The sequence below is a fragment of the Microtus pennsylvanicus genome, chromosome 18 (assembly GCF_037038515.1).
Source record: "Microtus pennsylvanicus isolate mMicPen1 chromosome 18, mMicPen1.hap1, whole genome shotgun sequence".
Taxonomy (NCBI): Eukaryota; Metazoa; Chordata; class Mammalia; order Rodentia; family Cricetidae; genus Microtus; species Microtus pennsylvanicus.
The window spans coordinates 2,713,041-2,732,431 of record NC_134596.1 but is presented as its reverse complement, the minus strand read 5'-3'; the positions used below and the strand labels follow the sequence as shown (position 1 = coordinate 2,732,431).

The 19,391-nt window shown below is 47.9% G+C and overlaps 1 protein-coding gene across 2 annotated transcripts in view; it reads right to left on the bottom strand.

Moving 5' to 3' along the window:
• Vrk3 (VRK serine/threonine kinase 3) overlaps positions 1-10,999 on the bottom strand; it is a 28,925-nt gene extending 17,926 nt beyond the window's left edge. Inside the window, exons 1-5 of one of the 2 annotated variants that reach the window (XM_075953241.1) lie at positions 10,562-10,999; positions 7,980-8,041; positions 4,708-4,847; positions 2,573-2,722; positions 691-885 (exon numbers count right to left, since the gene is read on the bottom strand). In XM_075953241.1, coding sequence (XP_075809356.1) covers positions 691-885; positions 2,573-2,722; positions 4,708-4,846 — 484 coding nt within the window. In that variant the 5' untranslated portion in view covers position 4,847; positions 7,980-8,041; positions 10,562-10,999. Of the gene's footprint in view, positions 1-690; positions 886-2,572; positions 2,723-4,707; positions 4,848-7,979; positions 8,042-10,021 lie in introns of both variants that reach the window. The other variant, XM_075953242.1, reaches the window with a different exon arrangement.
• Between the last annotated feature and the right edge of the window lie 8,392 nt (positions 11,000-19,391).

Here is a 19,391-nt window from a genome sequence, read left to right as displayed (position 1 = left end):
GCACTGATGTGGGAAAACTCGACCCACTGTGGTGGCACTTCTTTAGGAAGGGGCCCTGGGCTGTAAGAGTGGAAATGCCAGGCTGAGCACACGCAAGCACGCAAACAAACATGCATTCAATTTTGTCCTTTGTTCTTTATGGTTGTAACCAGCCCCCCTCAAGTTCCTGCCTTATTTCCCTGTTATCATGAACTGGAACTGTGACCCCGATCCACCACCTTCTCCCAGCAGGATGGAAGCAGAACAGCCAGCCCTTCACCACACCCCGCCCTGATGCTATCTTGACCATCAACTTGATGGGACTGAGGAGTAGCAAGGCTAGGGAAGTCTTCCGGGAGACTCCCATGGCTTCCAGAGATGAGGAGGTCCCGGGGCTCTCACCTCAAGGATGGGTTAGTCCTTTGAAGGACTCAAATATAACAGCATCACTGGGAGGTGGGGTCAAGCTAGAGGAAAGAGGCAACTGGGGTATGTCCCTGATGGCCACCCCTTGCCTTGGTCTCTCCTGGAACCCTTTCCTCTGGTTCCTGTGTGCCTGGTCTGAGCTGCTCTGCTCTCCCTGTCCTGACGGATTAACACTGGTGGAACCCTGCGCCCTGGCTGATCTTTCCTCCTTCAAGTTGCTGTCCTTGGGTATTATACCTCCCGTGTCCTTGTGGTGCTTCCCCTGTGCACTGGGACAGCATGTACCTTCATAGAGAATGCCTTGGTCATCCCGGGTCTGGAGGGCCCCCAGTGTCCAGTGCTGTCCTTTCTTGTCTGTCAGTATTGTCCCTGTGGGCAAAGCCTGGAGGTTGGTGGTCATCCGGCTCCGCTTCAGTGTCTGAGGACTTCGCCTGGAGGATTGGGGACTGCCTCTGGGGGTCAGGGGTCTGCTCCAGGTACCTGCAGGGAGACAACCAGATAAAGAGAAAGCAGCAGAGAAAAGCAGGGCTGAGATCCTCCTCCTACTCATTTGGGGATTCTCGCTGTGTTGTGGGAAAGCTGCTTGTTTGTTAATTAAACCACTGCTTGGCCAATCACTATAGCATATTCCTAGCAAGCTCTTACATATTAAATTAACCCACTCCTACTATTTTATATTTTACCATGAGGTTTGTGGTCTACCAGCAAGGTGCCAGCTGGCAGCTACATGGCCTCTAACTCTGCCTTCTTTCTCCCAGCATTCAGTTTAGTTTTCCCTGCCTACCTCTATTCTGCCTTGCCACGCCCGAGATAGATTCTCTATTAACCAATAAAAGCAACACATAGACAGAAGGACTTCCCACACCATCCCTTGGCTCCCACAGAGCAAAATCTTTGTTCTACAGTATCAGAGACCCTCATGGGTCAGGTCTGGACCCTTCCCAGTATGGTAGGGATTATGACCTAGATATAACCAGTCAGAATTGAATCAGAGATGAAGCAGTCAAGGTGGATATTGGGGCCAGAGAAGAGATAGGTGACCGAAAGAAGTCAAGGGAGGCTTTCTCGGGGAGGGGACATTAGAGCAGGGTCTTACGGGTTAATAGAAGTCTGCCCGATAGAAAGGGCATCACAGATAGTCACTCCAAAATACCCTGAAATGGGTCCTGGCTATGTGTTGAGCTATGCAGAGGGCCCAGGAAGCCCGGACATCAGGCCTCTCTTCCCAGCCAGAGCTGGGAAGACACACGAGTCCTGTATGGTCCTTTCCACAAAGAACATGCAGGGCAGGTAGAGAGGCTACAAGGGACACGGAACCAGAGGTGACAAGTGGACAAATGAAGGCAGGTCCAGTCAGAGGAAGCAGAGGCCTCAATGTACACTCAAAAGCTCAGAAGGAATCTCTAAATGGGGAGAACTGGGGAGCACATCAGGCGAGAGGTGGTGAAGGCAAGCTGGTCTGAGGGAGATGGAGGGCTCCTCAAGTGGCTCAGCTGACACTGGGATATGGAGTCAGAAACACAGTATGTGTTTTAAGTGGCAGGCTAGATATGGCTAGAGAAAGAAATCATAAATTGGGAGCTAGAGACGAAGAAATTACTCAGAAGCTGACTGTGATGGCATACTCCCATAATCCCAGTTCTTAGGAGGCTGAGCCAGGAGGATAGCTGTGAGTTTCAGGCCAGCCTAGGCTACATAGTGAGAACCTGTCTCAAACACAAACAAAAGAAATTGTCTAGAAAACATACAGAATGATAAAGGAGCACAGATAAGTGAGGTGCTGGGTTTGTGGAGTGGTCAGAGTCAAGGCAGGGGCATGGACTGTGGGCAATGGATCCACTTGCGGGTGTGAAAGGTACCTGTGGGGACAGACAGGAAGGGGACACTGGGAAGAAGTTCCAGGCAATGAATTGAAACAGCAGCAGTTTTTCCTCAAACATTGCTTTAATTTCTTGATTTTATGTTAGTTTTGACCATGTCTGTGTGTTTGTGTGGGGGCTGGGTAATTTCCACTCGAGTGCAGTGCCTCGGAGGTAGAGGAGCGTACTGGAGCCCCTGGAGCCCCTGGAGCCAGAGCTGCCAGGACTCTCAGCCGCTGAGCCTCCTCTCACTCAAATGCCCCATCTTTGCCCGTTCCAGACACGGACCGGTCCCCGCTCTCTCTCACCTGTGGCTCTCTCAGGAGAATTAAGGGATTCTTCAGAGTCGGAACTGCCACAGCCAGAACGGACAGAGGGTGGAAGGGAAGTGACAGTGGGCGACCATCTCACTTTCTTGGGAGAGGTTTCAGAACTGGAGTTCAGCCCTCTCTTTGAGCCTACAGGTGAACCAAATGCACATTTAGAGTTCTGAAGGGCCTTCCAGGCACAGCCAGTCCTGAACGCTGCAGCCCTGTTGTCTCTGCTGCCCTGACCCAGTGTTCCTTCTTCCCGCTTAGCTCTGTTCCGCCAGCCCCAGCCTCTTTTATATCTTCCATGACTTGTCATTTTGCTGTCTTCTAAGCAACTTCTTTTTTGAATTTTTTTTTTTTTTTTGAGACAAGGTTACTCTGTGTAACAGTTCTAGCTGTCCCGGGACTTTCTCACAGAGATCTGCCTGCCTTTGACTCGTGAGCACCGGGATTAAAGGTGCATGTCACCACTACCAGGACCTTTTTTGAAAATTTTAATTTACTGTATTGTCAATGTGTATGTGTGCATACACATGGACACACACGTGTGTGTGAGCATGCGTGTGCACACCCGGAAGTCAGATGACGACTTTTGGGACTCAGTTCTCTCCTTGCACTGTGCTTCTAAGGGGTTGGACCAGTTGGTCAGCTTGTGCAGCAAGCACTGTTATTCTCCGAGCCAGAGCAGGAGGATCTCTGAGCGTCTGCACTTGTGCAGCTCATTTGACTCAAAGCACCTGGCCTTGACCTGCCTTTTCTGGGTAATATTTTCTTTTTTTTTCCCCTGAAGTATGTAACTCTTATCTGAGAGTGTCCTAGGGTTCAAAGCCTATACAAAACTTGGTTGCGGAGGACTTGGCAAACAAGAAGTCTCTTAAGTGAGAATCTGCACTCGCTTCGTCTCTTTGGGAGCTTTGCAAAGCTACAGTGAGTCAATCCGCCAGGGGCTGCCCCCCTCCCCGCACAGCTAAAAAGCCATCCTTAGAGTGCCTCTGTGTCTTCTTTCCATAGACCCGTGTCAACCACACCTGACACATCAGCCACCCTGGTCTAGAGTTCCAGACAGTCAAGGCTACACAAGAGAAAAACAAAACAAAACAAAGCAATAAAAAGCGAAAAGAAAAGACAAGGTCTTTCTATATGGCCTAGATTGGTCTTAAAATCAGGAAGATCCCAGTTCTCCTCCCTCAGCCTCCCCGATGCGGGGATTACAGGTATGTTGCCACTGTGTCCGACTTTGGAGCAAATTCTCCAGCCCTATCTAGTCTGCCATTTAAAGCATACACTAAGTTTCTTTCTTTCTAAAGATTTTTATGTATTATGTATACAGGGTTCTTCCTACAGGTAACCTGCAGTCCATAAGAGGGCACCAGATCTCATTACAGATGGTTGTGAGCCACCATGTGGTTGCTGGGAATTGAACTCAGGACATCTGGAAGAGCAGCCAGTGCTCTTTATCTCTGAGCCATCTCTCCAGCCCCATACACTAAGTTTCATGTGGCAATGATTATGTATGTGCGTATCTATTTATATGCTTTTATGGGTACTTAAAGCACTTTTATTCCTTTCTGCAAACATTAAACATGCTTTTCCGATATTTGTGTGGACCCCAATAGCATGACAGCTGACAACCACCACCACGATGCCTAGAAAGACCGCAGAAGCCCAGCACGATGGCTCAGTGGGTACTTGCTACTGAGCCTAACGACAAGAGTTCAACCCCCAGGCTGTGGACTCCTGTACGCTGCCCTCTAAACTCCACACGTGTGCCCTTGAACAAGAAATAGACACTAAACACTCAGTGTGCTAATATGCATACAACGCAGCCCAACCACTGCCCTGCACTATGGCGTGCAACTGTCAGCCGAGACAGGGGAGTGCTGTGTTTGCTAAGTCTGACTTGTGCCCCTGCTGGCTTCAGCTCCACATCTTTCCTCTAAGAACAGCTGTCCAGTGAACTGTTTGCTAAAGAAACAGATCTCCCAGGGCCTCCTCTGCTCCTGCAAACGTGCTTAACCGCGACAGGAACGTCCTCTTGCGGTCCTGATGCGCAGACAGGAATTCCAACAGGACGGCACCAACTGGACGCTGTAAGAAGCTGCAGGATGGGGCTGGACTCTGCTGGCTCCTACCTTGGAAGGATGACCCAGGAGGCGAAAGGCTAGTCTGAGCTTCTGCATGCTCCTCTACAGGCAGGGAATTGCCACAGAATGGGCAGAACTTGAATGATCCATTGACACTTTTGCCACAGACTGGACAGAAGGAGATCATGCTGCAACACAGAAGGTGGGGGAAGGGATCAGAATGAACCATCCAGAATGTGAGCCGTGGGGAAAGCCAAGGTCAGCCGCAGGTGTGGGTCCCTAGTCACCACCCACCTTCTGTGTCAGACAATGCCTCTCCCTGTCTGTAGCCTGTCAAGAAGACAGTGTGTCTGGCCAATTCAAGTTACGAAGCCCCGTCTCTGAATCCCCAGTGCTAGGATTATAGGTGTATGCTTATCACTCCCAGATTTTTTGTGAGTCCTGAGAGTTGAACTCAGGTCTTTTATATTTGCTTGATGTCTTTGCTTTAATTATCAACTTGACATAGCCTGAAAGTGTTTGAGAGGAAAACTTCATTTGAGGGACTGCCTCATGTGGGTGGACGCAGAAGGGACCAGCCTACTGCAGGCAGCACCCCTGCCTGTACAGACTGTCGAGGACTGCAAAGAACCAGAGAGATGACCATGAGCGGCAAGCGGTGGCCCTCCAGTTTCTGAACCAGAACCAGGTACATACTGACACCCTCAGCGACGGACAGCACCTTGGACGTGTAAGCCAAACAAGTCCTTTCTTTCTTCCCCTAAGTTCCATCTGGTCAGAGTGTTTCCGCAGCAGAAACAGCTCTCCCAGCTGGGCTGCTTCCACCACCCCTTTCCTGCTATTTCTGCACTTTCATCTTTCCATGGGGAAATCTCAGAGCCTTCGGGCCTGTTTCTTCTGACTGATGATTGAGAGAATTCCAGAACTTGCGTTTGAAAGTCACAAGCCAACCTGACAAGTGGTTATATCCTCAGCACAGAGGAGAAATGCAGACGGAGTTCTCCTCAGGACCCTTGCTCAGCTCTGTGCCACCAGCCGCCCCCAATAACCACACAGAGACTTATTATGCCTGGCCAACAGCTTAGTCTTGTTGACGACGCCCAAATTCCCTAAAAGATTGTTAAAGTGGAGCCCCTTCAGTGGTTCAGGAGCAGGAGCAGTGAGCTTGCTTCCCTGAGTTCTGCTCCCCTCCATGCACCAGTTTGGACCCAAAGAGAGTGTGGCTGGGGCCAGAAGGCAGATGGAGCAGAGGTTTGCCACCACAGCTACTGCTGCCGGACTTGCTCATTCACAGACTGTGCAGACAGCTGAGACTGTCAACCAGCTTGCTAAAAAGAGTCAGCAATCTTAATATTGACCTTGAACCAACAAGTGGCTCTGGCTCAGGAGCAAGTAGACTATATTTGGACTTTTCAACGGCTAACATGTTCTAGCTTTTATCATGCTATGTGTGTTACTCCTGGCGCTGTATTGCATGCTTCTGCTACTGTATGGAATTCAACCATCATATGAGAGGGCTTTGGAATACTGCTTTTGTTAATTTTACCACCCAGTTAGTGCGTGCTAGATGGTTGCAGCGCTGGTCTGGCTCCTTGGCGCTGTCAGTCCTGGGGACACTTGGTTTAGGGCTATGTGCCTGGGTAGCCACGGACGGGCAATACTTTGGGGGGCAGAATGCCACCTAAGACAGGGAATATTAGAGAGCTATACCCCACGACACGCAAGGTATTCCACCCAAAGTAACAAGACAGACACCATTTATTTTATAAAATAAAACGGGGGGGGGGGGGAGTTGTTGTGATCTAGCTGCCCTCACTCCCCCTGACTGACAGAAGAACTTCCTAGTGGTCTGTAATTGACAAGGATGTTTGTGTTCTTTCTGGCCAGTGGTTTTCCACAGAAGCAGTAGAGGTATAAAAGGCTTTAGCTTGGGGCAAAAAAAAAAAAAAAGGTTGCTATTCTTCCACCTGAAAAGAAGCCTCCCTGTCTCAATCCCAGGCCCCCCCCCCCCAGTCTCAGCTATCCAGGCCCTGCAGGCGTGGCAAGAATGAGTCTCTCCATGCTATTACTTGGGAGCTGGGTGGTGGGCCCCCCAATGAGTACAGAGTAAAAAGGCCAACTACACAATTGTTTTGTCAAAAGCACAAATACTGGGGAGGCTTTTTTTATTTTTATTTCTTGTTAGTGTCTCTTTCTCCTTCTCCCTTCTGGTGGTGACAAATTTGAAGCTTAGGTGGTGACTCTGGAACGACCAGACCAAAACTGGATATGGACAGTCGTGTGAAGTTGGTATCAGTGAAAGAGAATGTGTAACTGTGCCAAGCCACAGACTTAGGGGTATCTGTTACTGTGGCATTTCACAGCCTAGACTGAGTAAGAACAGAGAGTCCACTTGCCTTATGTAAAATGTGGAGCGGTTTAGAAATCTCTGGTGTTTTTTATTGTTTTGTTTGTTTGTTTTTTTGAGACAGGGTTTCTCTGTGTAGCCTTGGGTGTCCCGGAACTTACTCTGTACACCAGGCTGGCCTCAAACTCAGAGATCTGCCTGCCTCTGCCTCCCAAATGCTGGGATTAAAGGCGTGCGCCACCGCTGCAAACTCTCTGTTTGTTTTCTGTCTATAAACTGTATGTGTGCCTGTGTTTGAGACACGGTGTCTCAATTACTTTCTCTGTTTCTGTTATAAAATATATCCTACCAAAAGCATCTGAAAGCTCAGAGTTCAAGAGCACAATCCGTCATGGCAGAAGTCATGGCAGCAGGAGCAGGCAGCTGCTCACACCTGGTCACACTGCACGCAGTCAGGAAGCACAGAGCCATGCATGCTGGTGCCCAGATCACTTTCTCCTTTTCATACAGTCCAGGACCCAGAAAATGTTGCCACACACATTCTGGATACAACGAACACAACCTAGATAATCCTTCCCACACGTTTGTCTCCAAGATGATCCTTCCAGTCACCGTTGCCCAGGGTCTCGCTGTCTAGTCCAGGCTTACCTCACGGTAACAGGCTTACCTCATGGTAACAGGTATCACCGCCACACCTACTTCTGTTGGTCTCGCTGTCTAGTCCAGGCTTACCTCACGGTAACAGGTATCACCACCACACCTACTTCTGTTGCTGTTCTTTGCTAATTCCATGTTAAGTCTATTTTCCTCAGTGGTCACTGGGAAAAGGTGGCCTCTTTGAAGGAGCCAATGCCTGACTAGGTGAGCCTTGCCATACCCAAACTGACAGGGCAGGGAGGTCCACCAGTAGCCATAGAGAGGAGGCAGTACAGCTGGGCTCTTGGTGGGAAACCGGAATCAGGGGCAACAGTACCTTTGTGGACTCAGGGTCTAGTCCTTGGATTACTGAGTTGGAAACTCCATCGAGACAACAGCCTGGAAAAGAGCAAAGAGGGAAGACATGAACCGAGGCTCATTTTATAAGGGAAAGGTATTGGCTAATATTTACCGGGCATTGGTCAGTCAGCAAGTGCTACTTGAGTGCCCATGAGATAGGGTCTCATGCAGCACTAGCCTTGTATTCCTGCCGTCACTTCCCGAGGGCCGGGGTCTCACAGGCGCATCATGGCCAGCCCAACCCGGTTCTGACTTACAAAGTAAACATCAAGAAAATGGACTGGGTTCCTAGCTTCAGAGCAGAATGTTCCTGGAGGGTCCCATGTGGAAGGTGACGCTGGCACGAAACTGAGCCAGGGAACACCAGGCTTGTAACCACTGGCCTCTAGCTCTCCCACGCTGTCACCAGCCTAGGCTGTCACCCCCTCTCACTACAGGTAACATCAGGTTCCACATCTTGTTACTGTGATTTACAATCAAAACAGGGGCCATGGGGATCCACTGAAGTCAGTTTTGAGGATAGGCTTGATGTCTTAATAATTCGGAATTCATACTATTCTTCTATAGGACCCGAATCTAGTCTCTGTAGCTGGAATTTTCTTCGGGCTGCAAACCGGCTCCCAAATAAAGACGCGAGACTTATTAATTACGAATGCTCTGCCTTATCTTAGGCTTGCCCCACTAGTTCTTTTAATTTAATGTTTCTATTCATTTGCCTCCAGGCTCTTTACCTTTCTTTCATTGTGTATGTCCTATTTTCCTGCTTCCTCTGTCTGTCTGTCTGGCTCCTGGCATTTTCCTGGTGTCTCTTTCTTTCTTCCCTCTGACCTAAATTCCTCCTCCTACTTACTCTCCCTGCCCAGAAGTCCTGCCTATACCTCCTCCCTTGCTATTGGCTGTTGAGTTTTTTTTTATTAGACTAATCAGGTGCCTTAGGCAGACAAGATAAAACAGCAACACATCTTTACATAGTTAAACAAATATTCTGCAACAAGTCTCTATCACCCAAGTTTGACGGATGGCTCACAATCACCTTTAACTTCAGCTCCAGTTCCAGGGGAACTGACACCCTCTGCTGGCTTCCCCAGGAACTGCAAATCCATGCCATATACAGGCAGAGAATCTGGAACCAGCACAGCACTATCTCTGCTGATCACCACAGCAGAACCAGGCAGGCCCCCACGGGCACCATGTGGACTGCAGGCAGAGAAAGCCTTCTGTTTTCCAGATTCTGCACAGACGTGCAGGTAAGGCTCTATGGAGGCATATTACACAACCGACTACATTTTCTGTCTGGCAACCAACCAATGTTAGAATGTAAACTAGTTGTGCAGGGCTTAGAAATATTTATCCTTTAAAAAAATAACTTATTTTGATTTCATGCGCACTAGTGTTCTCCCTGCATGTATGTTTGTGTGAGGGTGACAGATCTTGGAGTTATGGACAGTTGTTAGCTGCCACGAGGCTGCTGGGAGTTAAACCCATGTCCTCTGCAAGAGCAGCTCTTAATGGTTGAGCCATCTCTCCAGTCCCAGGAATATTTATCTTTATGATTTCAATTTATGTATGTGTATGTCTGCACATGGGGATGTGGATGTAAGTGCCCATTAAGGTCACATGCATCGATCCCCTGGAACTGGGAAGCAACTTGGGTCTTCTGGAAGAGCAGTAAGCACTCAAAAATCGAGCCAACTCTCCAACCCTTAGGCAAGGTTTAAAACACACACACACACATTATTGTAGATAGGGCCTTAAGTAGCCCAGGCTGACTTTGAACTTTTGAGCTTCCTGTCTTCACTTCCCAAGTGCTAAATTTACCAGCACATACCACCACACCCAGCTTTATTACCAGGACAGGGTGTCACTCTGTAATCCATGCAGAGCTGTCCTGGAACTCACTAGTCTCCAAAATCCTCGCGACATGGCCTCCCAAATGCTAGGACTCTAGCTATTAGCCACGTTTAGCCATCACTACCATTGGAGTATAGAGCTACAGACTTATGCGGCGCAGATCCTTACATACAGTAGTGCTAAATCAGTGCGGCCGGAAGGAACGAAGTGCTGAGGTCCCAAAGTGCTGAGGTCCCCTGTCGAAGGTTGCACAGCCAGTGATTTCGGCTATTATACTCAAGTTTGCCTTTATTCTGCATCCGTCCGCTTATTTAATTTATCTTACTTATTAACATCAGCTTGGCATCGTCGACTATGCTCCTGTCCCTAGAACGCAGCATACCGGGGGACCAAAGGCTAGACAATCTTCCACAAGTGCTGGACTAACAGTTGCCTAGGTAACAAAAACTGCACTTGGGCCTCACAATCCAAAAGAAACCAGCAATGACAGGACCGCGGAGGCTCCACCCCACGGGCAGCGCAGTATGAGTGGGGGTTCTCCCCCACCCCCCCGAACCCCGCCACGGTCGACTTCCACAGCCCACAGGCGGTGACGTCACAGGCTCCCCGCCCGAGCGGCCTCTCACCATGGTACTTAGAAAGAGCCGTGGGCGCCGGGTTTCCCGGCCCGGATTCCCGCTCCGATCCGGAGCGGGAACCTGCACTCACCTTTTCAGTTGCCCAGCGTAAACTTCCGGGAGAGGCGAAGGTGCTGCGCGCGCACCCTCCGCTGGGCTTGACGAGGGCGCGCAGGCGCTACCAACTTCCTCTAACTCGGCCCCAAGCCCCGCTGGGGCTCCATTTCCCAGCACGGAACCGAAAGAGGAATTATTCCATTTCCTCATCGGCCACCCTTCTTCGGCCTTCTCTAGAGCGAAAGAGGAATTATTCCATTTCCTCATCGGCCACCCTTCTTCGGCCTTCTCTAGAGCGAAAGAGGAATTATTCCATTTCCTCATCGATCACCCTTCTTCGGCCTTCTCTAGAACTTTTTCCTCCTACTGCGCACTTGCTAATGGGAAGCCAATGACGGACGACGAGATACGAGTAGCTACCAATCACTTCTATCCTCTTCCCTTTGCCCTTGCGTCAGCCTCGCCCCAAACTGTTTCTATGGCAACTCGCTGGCCTCTCTCCACGGACGTTTCAGGGAGGCCGCCAGTGAAAGGGCAGTGGACTGCCCAGCCCTGCCGTCCCTAGTCCCGATTCTCAGCCGGTGGAGTCCGGAAGGCGGGGAGGAGGAGTTTCTACCGGCACGGGAGTTGCTCTGAGGGGGACCCGCGCTTGAGGAGTTGGGTTTTTGGGAGCCCAGAAAACCTGTGTTCGCTCGGCTGCGGAGACCCTGGCGCTCGCGGGAGGACCGAGGAGAAACCTGAACCCGGTGTCCGAGTGTCTGTATCACTTGCGTGAGCGTCAGAGAGCTCGTCGGATCCCCTGAAACTGGGGGTACACATAGGTGTGAGCCGCCATGTGGGTGCCGGGAGCCGGACCTCTGCCCGCCTCAAGATCAGCAATGGCTCCTAACCCGTGTCTAATTCCCAACACCAACGTAGTGGCTCACAGACGTCTGTAGCTCCAGTTTTAGGGGATCACATGCCCTCTGGCCACTGAAGGCCCCAGGTGTGCACACAGCACTTCCATGCAGGCGGAAGCAAACAAAAATAAAGAGTCCTTTGTATTCTTTGAGTGTCTCAAACGTGTACACGATCGTAGCCCCCTCTCACCTCCCAGTACAAAAGCAAAGCCCTGGCTGGCCCCAGACTGGGTGTTCTGCCTCTCTCTCCTCATAGCCAGTATAGTATGTATGTATGTATGGAACCCATGCAGGTCCTCCCGTGTGCTTTAACTCAGCATCTAGTTTGTGATACCTACTACAGTGTAAATGCTGTGTGAGTGATTGTTATCCTATGCTGGAAAATAATGATCTGTACATCTTGGGAACAGGTTGTGAAGCATGATGGGAATTTAGGAGTAGGGGGGTGGTTTCAGTAAATGCACCTGTCATTGTGATCCCTGCAGCAGTCTCATTCGGGAACTTCTGCTGATAAAAATCTGGTGATATTTTGGTGACTTACCAGCATGAACAGGAAATCAGCCATGGACGGACGGGAGACTTTCAGCTCTTCTGCAGCTCTGCTCGCTGGGAACATGAAGGGGAGGGCGGAGGAGCTTTAGAGGTTGCTGGAATCAGGCAGCTATGGCTGAGGTAAGCTGGAGTCCCTGTGAATGAACCGAATTACTCGCAAAGGAAAAGCAGCAGTCCTTGGTTCGGAGACTCCCAAGCAATCTTTTGAGGGGAGGGATGACTTAAGATAGGATCTCAGGATCACACTGTGTAGCTCATGATGGCCTTCAATCCAGATTTTCTGCTTCAGTCTCTTACTTTACAGGAAGGGCCTGGGACAGAGGGACGCCAGTAGACACCAAAAGGAAACAATTGTCACATCCAGAATATAGAGCCTTTAGTCAGTGTGATAGTTTGAATGAGAACGGCCCTGCAGACTCCTGTTTGAATACATGGTCTCAGGTTACTGGAACTATTTGAAAAGGATTAGGAGGTGTGGCCCTGTTGAAGAAGGTGTATCAGGGCAGGCTTTGAGATTTCAAAAACTTCCCACCATCCCTGTGTGCTCTCTGCCTCCTGCTTGAGGTTTGAGATGCGAGCTCTCAGCCGCTGCAGCCCACAGCTGCAGCCCACAAACGTTCAATCCACCATCTGTACTCCAACCCTTTGGAACTGCAAACCCAATTAAAAGGTTTTTTTTTTTTTGGTAAGTTATCTGGGTAAAGATGTTTTCTCACAGCAATAGAAAAGTAACTTAGCATGGAAGAGTGACATACAGTCAGGTCAGATGCCTGGTTGGCCATATGTACCACATGCAGGGCATAGACTTCCTTAAATTTGAGCTATAAAGACCCCATCTAGCACCTCCATGTCAGTGGTTCTCGACCTTCCTAATGCTGCAAGCCTTCAGTACAGTTCATGTTGTGGTGATTCCCCCAACCATAAAATTATTTTTGTTACTTTATAAGTGTAATTTTGATACTGTTATGAATCATAACGTAATATCTGTGTTTTCTGATGGTCTTAAGCAACCCGTGGAAAGATTGTTTGGAAGGGAGCTTCACCCCAGCCCCTGGCATCCATATATTCAAAGAGTCTAGAATGTTAGGGTGGAACCTCCATCCCAACTGCCCCCCTTGCCTCAGTCCAGAGTCAGCTCCAGAGAAAGCCCACCAGACAATGACCGTTCCCCATAGATGTTCAAGACCACTCCCATAGGGTATTTAAACTGTGACCAGAGAGCGAACATGTGGGTTTCTGGTCTTCCTTTCCTGCCTCCTTTCTCTGGGGATTGGAAAGCTATCTGGTATCTATTAAACCTGGGATTTTTCTAATTCGGTTTAATTTGACCTGATTTGGATTATTGCATCGGCAGAGACGTTTATTGGGGTACAGAAACTTTTTTAAGGATTGTTGACTCCAAATGAGGCCACAATGCACATGTTGGAAAAAACACTACTCTATGTAAATTTTAAAGGTTTATTTTCATTTTCTCTGTATTTTGCCTGCATGTATGTCTGTGTACCACACGTGTGTCTGGTGCCTTCACAGATCAGAAGGGCTCTGTCCCTGACAGTTGTGAGCTACTATGTGGGTGCTGGGAACCAAACATGGCTTCTATGCAAGAGCACTAAATGTTCTCAGTCACTGAGCTATTCCTTCAGCTCCACATCTGTCGTTTTTATTTTTGGTTGTTGTATGAGACAGGTCTCACTGTGTAGCCCTGATTAACTTGGAACTTACTATGTAGACCAGGCTGGCCTCGAGGTCAGACAGATATACTACCTTAGCCTGAAGTGCTAGAATTAAATGTTGTGTTGGGTTCATGAAGGTCTATAGAAGAATGGGGGCACTCTAGGATGCATTTTAGCCTTTGCAGCTGAAGGGGAATCAGCCTCTGGTAAACTGACTGCCTGTAGCTTAGCCAAGGCCTCTGTTATTGTTAAACACCTTTTAGCAAGTCAGTTTCCACATAGCAAAACCTCTTATCTGAAGCTCCCAAAGAGACTAACGCAAAGCAATTTGTAGGCACAGTCTCAGTTTGCTGAGTCCTCCCTAACCAAATTTTGCATAGGCTTTGAACCTTTATAAAAACTCTCAGATAAGATTTGCATACTTCTGCCCATCAAAATCCCAGCAAAATTTTTCTCATACCTCGAAAGAACAGTACTCAACTTCATATGGAAAACCAAAAACCCCAGATAGCCAAACCATCCTGTACAATAAAAGAACTTCTGAAAGCATCACAATCCCTGACTTCAAACTCTAATACAGAGCTACAGTACTGAAGACATACTGGTATTGGCATAAAAATAGACAGGAGGACCAATGGAACCAAATAGAAGACCTGGATATTAATCCACACACCTACAAACACCTGATATTTGACAAAGAAGCAAAAAAATATAAAATGGAAAAAAGAAAGCATATTTAACAAATGGTGCAGGCATAACTGGATATCAACATGTAGAAGAATGAAAATAGATCCAAATCTATCACCATGCACAAAGCTCAAGTCCAAATGGATCAAAGACCTTAACATAAAGCCAGTCACACTGAACCTCATAGATGAGAAAGTGGGAAGTACACTTGAATGCATTGACACAGGAAATCACTTCCTAAATATAACCCCAATAACACAGACACTGAGAGAAATAATTAATGGGACCTCCTGAAACTGAAAAGCTTCTGTAAAGCAAAGGACCACAGTCAACAAAGACAGAACAGTAGCCTACAGAATGGGAAAAGATCTTTACTAACCCCACATCAGACAGAGGTCTGATCTCCAAAATATACAAAGAGCTCAAGAAATTTATCACCAAAAGAACGAATAATCCAATAAAAAAAATGGAGTACAGACCCAAACAGAGAACTCTGAACGGAGGAATCTAAAATGGCTGAAAGACACTTAAGGAAATGCTCAGCATCCTTAGTCATCAGAGAAATGCAAATCAAAACAACTAAGATTCCATCTTACACCTGTAAGAATGGCCAAGATCAAAAACACTGATGACAACTTATGCTGGAGAGGTTGTGGGATAAAGGGAACACTCCTGCATTGCTGGTGAGAATGCAAGCTGGTACAACCCCTTTGGATGTCAGTGTGGCGATTTCTCAGAAAATTAGGAAACAACCTTCCTCAAAACCCAGTAATACCACTTTTGGGTATATATCTAAAGGATGCTCAATCGTGCCACAAGGACATGTGCTTAACTATGTTCATAGCAGCATTGTTTGTCATAACTAGAACCTGGAAACAACCTAAATGCCCCTCTACCAAAGAATGGATAAGGAAAATGTGGCACATTTACACAATGAAGTATTACAGAGCAGAAAAAAAAATCTTGAATTTTGCAGGCAAATGGATAGATCTAGAAAACATCATTTTGAGTGAAGTAACCCAGACACAGAAAGACAATTAACACATGTACTCACTCATAAGTGTTTTTTAAACATAAAGCAAAGAAAACCAGCCTACAAATCATAATCCCAGAGAACCTAGACAACAATGAGGACCCTAAGAGAGATAACAGATCTAATCTACATGGAAGTAGAAAAAGACAAGATCTCCTAAGTAAATTGGGAGCATGGGGATCATGGGAGAGGGTTAAAGAAGAGGGGAGAGGAAGGGAGGAGAGCGGAGAAAAATGTAGAGCTCAATAAAAACAATTTTAAAAAAGATTTACATACTTCAAACAGAAGGTACCAGACACAAGAGGTCACAGTCACAAAAGGCAGACCAAAGCCAGGTGCTAACACTCTGGAATCAGAGCAGCTGTGGAACTCTGGGGGACTCTCAGCAATGGATATAGATACCTGAGGGCAAGAGAAGGTGTAGTCACAGGAAATCAGACACAGCACAGGGTGTTGACAGATCGGTAGGTGATTCCAGGCCCACACCCTTGGGTGTCCCGTCTTCGGCCCACACCCTTGGGTGTCCCGTCCCCTCACCTCTGTCCCCTGGTATTCCGCTCTCTGAGGAGGAGGAAGAGTTATGCTAATGTGTAAGTATTCACAGGTGAGATAGAAACCTCTGACTGCAGGGTCTATAATGTTCACATTTCTACTTGTTTCTGTATTTAGAAATTTCCGTAAGGAACACATAGCCAAGAGTGGTGGCTCCTCCTTCCAATCCCAGCACTCAGGAGGTTAAGACAGAAAGAGTGCTGTGAGTCCAGCCTGAGACACAGAGTGAGACCCTGTCCCTGGGCAGCAACAACAAAAAGTTTAATAATCTTTATTTTTTGGCTAAACAGTGGTGGTACACAGCTTTAATCCCAGACCTTAGGAGGCAGAGGTAGGCAGATCTCCAAGTTCAGGGCCAGCCTGGTCTACTGGTCTGTAGAGTAAGTTCCAGGACTGCCAGGGCTACACTGAGAAGCCCTGTTTTTCTTTTTTCTTTCTTTCTTTCTTTCTTTCTTTCTTTCTTTCTTTCTTTCTTTCTTCTTTCTTTCTTCCTTCCTTTCTCTCTCTCTCTCTCTCTCTCTCTCTCTCTCTCTCTCTCTCTCCTTCTTTCCTTCCTTTCTTCCTTCCTTCCTTCCTTCCTTCCTTTCTTCCTTCCTTCCTTTATCTCTTTCTTATGTATGTAGTATTCTGCCAATCTGTAGGCCTACAAGCTGTGTATACAGTATTCTGCCATAATGCATGCCTACATGTCAGAAGAGGACACCAGATCTCATTGAAGATGGTTGTGAGCCACCATGTGGTTGCTAGGAATTGAACTCAAGATCTCTGGCAGAGCAGCTCTTAACCTCTGAGCCATCTCTCCAGCTTGAGATTCCCTGTCTTAAAGAAAGAAAACTTTATCTTTTAACCTTTTTTTTTTGAGACAGGATCTCTCTACATAGCCTAGACTGTAGCATGAATAATAAGAACCCTGAGACAGATACTGGGATTCAAACTAAAGATCAGAAAAGCAAAACAGCCAGCTATTGCCTCTTCTACCTCAGACCAAAAATGGGCAAGATCTTGTCTCCATGAATCCTGAAGATTCCACACCCCACACTCAACACTCCACTGAGTTCCTGTCTCTTCCCCTTTATATTCCTCTCTCTGCCCAGCCATATCACTCCTGTCTCCACCTCCCTAGAGCTGGGATAAAGGCATGTGAGCCCAACTGCTGGGATTGCCTTTGTGTGAGCTGTTTCTCTTTTAGACAGATTCAGTCTTGTGTAGCTCAGGGTGGTGTTGAACTAACAGAGATGCATCTGCCTCTATCATCTCCCAAGTGCTGGGATTAAAGGTGTGTGCCACCATTTCCTGGCCTGTATGGCTGACTAATGTGGCTGCTTTGCACTGATCTTAGGCAAGCTTTATTTATTAAAACACAAGTAATATACCACTGCATTTCCCCCTTTTTGTCTAAAAATAAAGGCTATAACTAATATAAGAAAGATATCTATAAAATAGGACATCTGTAAAGCAGGATATCTGTGAGATAGGACAATCTGTAAAGCAGGACATCTATAAAATAGGACATCTGCAAAGCAGGATATAAGATAGAACATCTATATGACAGGATGTCAGTTGCCATACATCTATGCTGGGAAAGGAAAAACCATTTATGCCCCTTGCCTCATTCCAATCGACCAATAACCATGCATCTGCTTCTGTAATCTGCTTTTCCTTCCTATAAAAAGACCTCCTCCCAGTCTGCAGGCGCGCAAGTCCTCCAAAAGACTTTGCCGCCTGCAGGTACCTGTGTTTACCTAATAAACCTCTTGCTGATTGCTTCCAGTGGTCTCGGAGTGTCTGCCTAGGTCACGGGGTCTTCACCGGAGGGAAGGTCCTCTCTGGGGGTCTTTCATGCACAATTTACACCTCCTAGCAAGTCAGTTTCCACATACCAAAACCTTTTATCTTGAGTCATTTGAAGGACCCAAATGCTTGAGCAATTCCCAGTCACAAGAACTCATGGTTTGCCCGGTCATCTCATAACCAAGTTTTGCAAAGGCTCTGAACCCTTCAGGAAGCACTCAGATAAGAATCAAACACGTAAATAAAAGGAAGCCTCACAACAGAGAGTTCTAAGCCCAGGTGCTGCACTGGAATTCAAGCCAGGTGCGCCCTCTGCCTGACCTTTGCCACTGCACCTCCTCCCAGGGAGGGCTGGAAGTTCACGAGACTTCCCACCTCTGCAAGGCCTCACACGGTGGGTGTTAGGTTTCTAAATAGGAACTTGAGGAGCACATTCAAGTCGGTTAGTATGGAGAGGAGGAGTGGAATGAGTGTTGGGGAGAGGCCGGGTGAGGGGGGACTGAGAGGTTCAGGTTCAAGGTGATGTGGGCAGAGAACAGCGGGTCAGTGTGCATCTGGGAAAGCCTGACGCATTTGGAGGGGTGTTTGGGCGAGATGCTTCCTGTGTGAGTTTCTAAGCTGCTAGGACGTAAACCTAGCACAGTGGGTGGGCACCTTGCCATCGTGAAGGATAATTCCGTCTCCATCGTGAACCTGTAGGGCCGGACATGGCTGGTTCCGGTCCCAACACCCACATTAGGTGGCTCACAACCACCTGGAACTTCCAGTTTCAGGACTGGAAACCCTCTTCTGACCTCCATAAGCCCCTGCACCCCCCCCCACATAAATTAAAAAATAAACCTAACCAAAACTGAGGCACTACAGCAAGAGCGCAACGCTGACAGCTTTAAACAAACACCTGCGCCACCTGCTCCTGAAGGTGACCCTCTCACTATATTAGCTAATAATTCCTTCTCTGAAAGAAGCAGACGGTTCTTGGTTGATAGGAAATCGCTAATAAACCATTGGAAAGTGAACAGGGTGTAGGGACACACACCTGCAATGCCCCCAAGAACCTTGGGGGGCAGAGGCAGGAGAGTTGAAAGTTCAAGGTCAGGACTGAGAGGTGAAGTGCTTGCCTTGGAAACACGAGGATCCTGGGAATCTGACTCTGAGGACTGTCCCCCAAAGAAGGGACAAAGGCAGAGAGGATGCTCATTTCGTTCTAACGGGAATTCTGCAGGAAATGCGTAGCATCCAGAGTGCAGAGAGAAGCCTAGGAGAGAGCCCCAGGGGTACGAACAGCCTGTGCAATGGCAGGAACTGCCAGCGGGCTAATGTGGCAAGAGTGTTCCCACAGCAAGGTTACAGCAAGTAAAGTTACCCTGTTCCGAAGACACGGGAGCACTGTGACACAGGAGCAGGGCAGGTCATCGTCCTGGAAGTGAGGAAGTGTCTTTCCTACCATCCACCTGTGCTTTCTGACAAGCAGGCGTTCAGAATACACACCGAAGGTGCAGGAGCAAACACACTCAAGAAAAACTACTGAATTTCGGAGCTAGGCAGATAAAAGGAATTGGTATCTTCATGTTTCTGGGCATGTTTCAAATTATCCTTTATAATAAGCATACATTACTTGACCAAAAAATTGTATGCATACATAAAGATGTCCAACATCATTGACAGAAATCCCCAGGA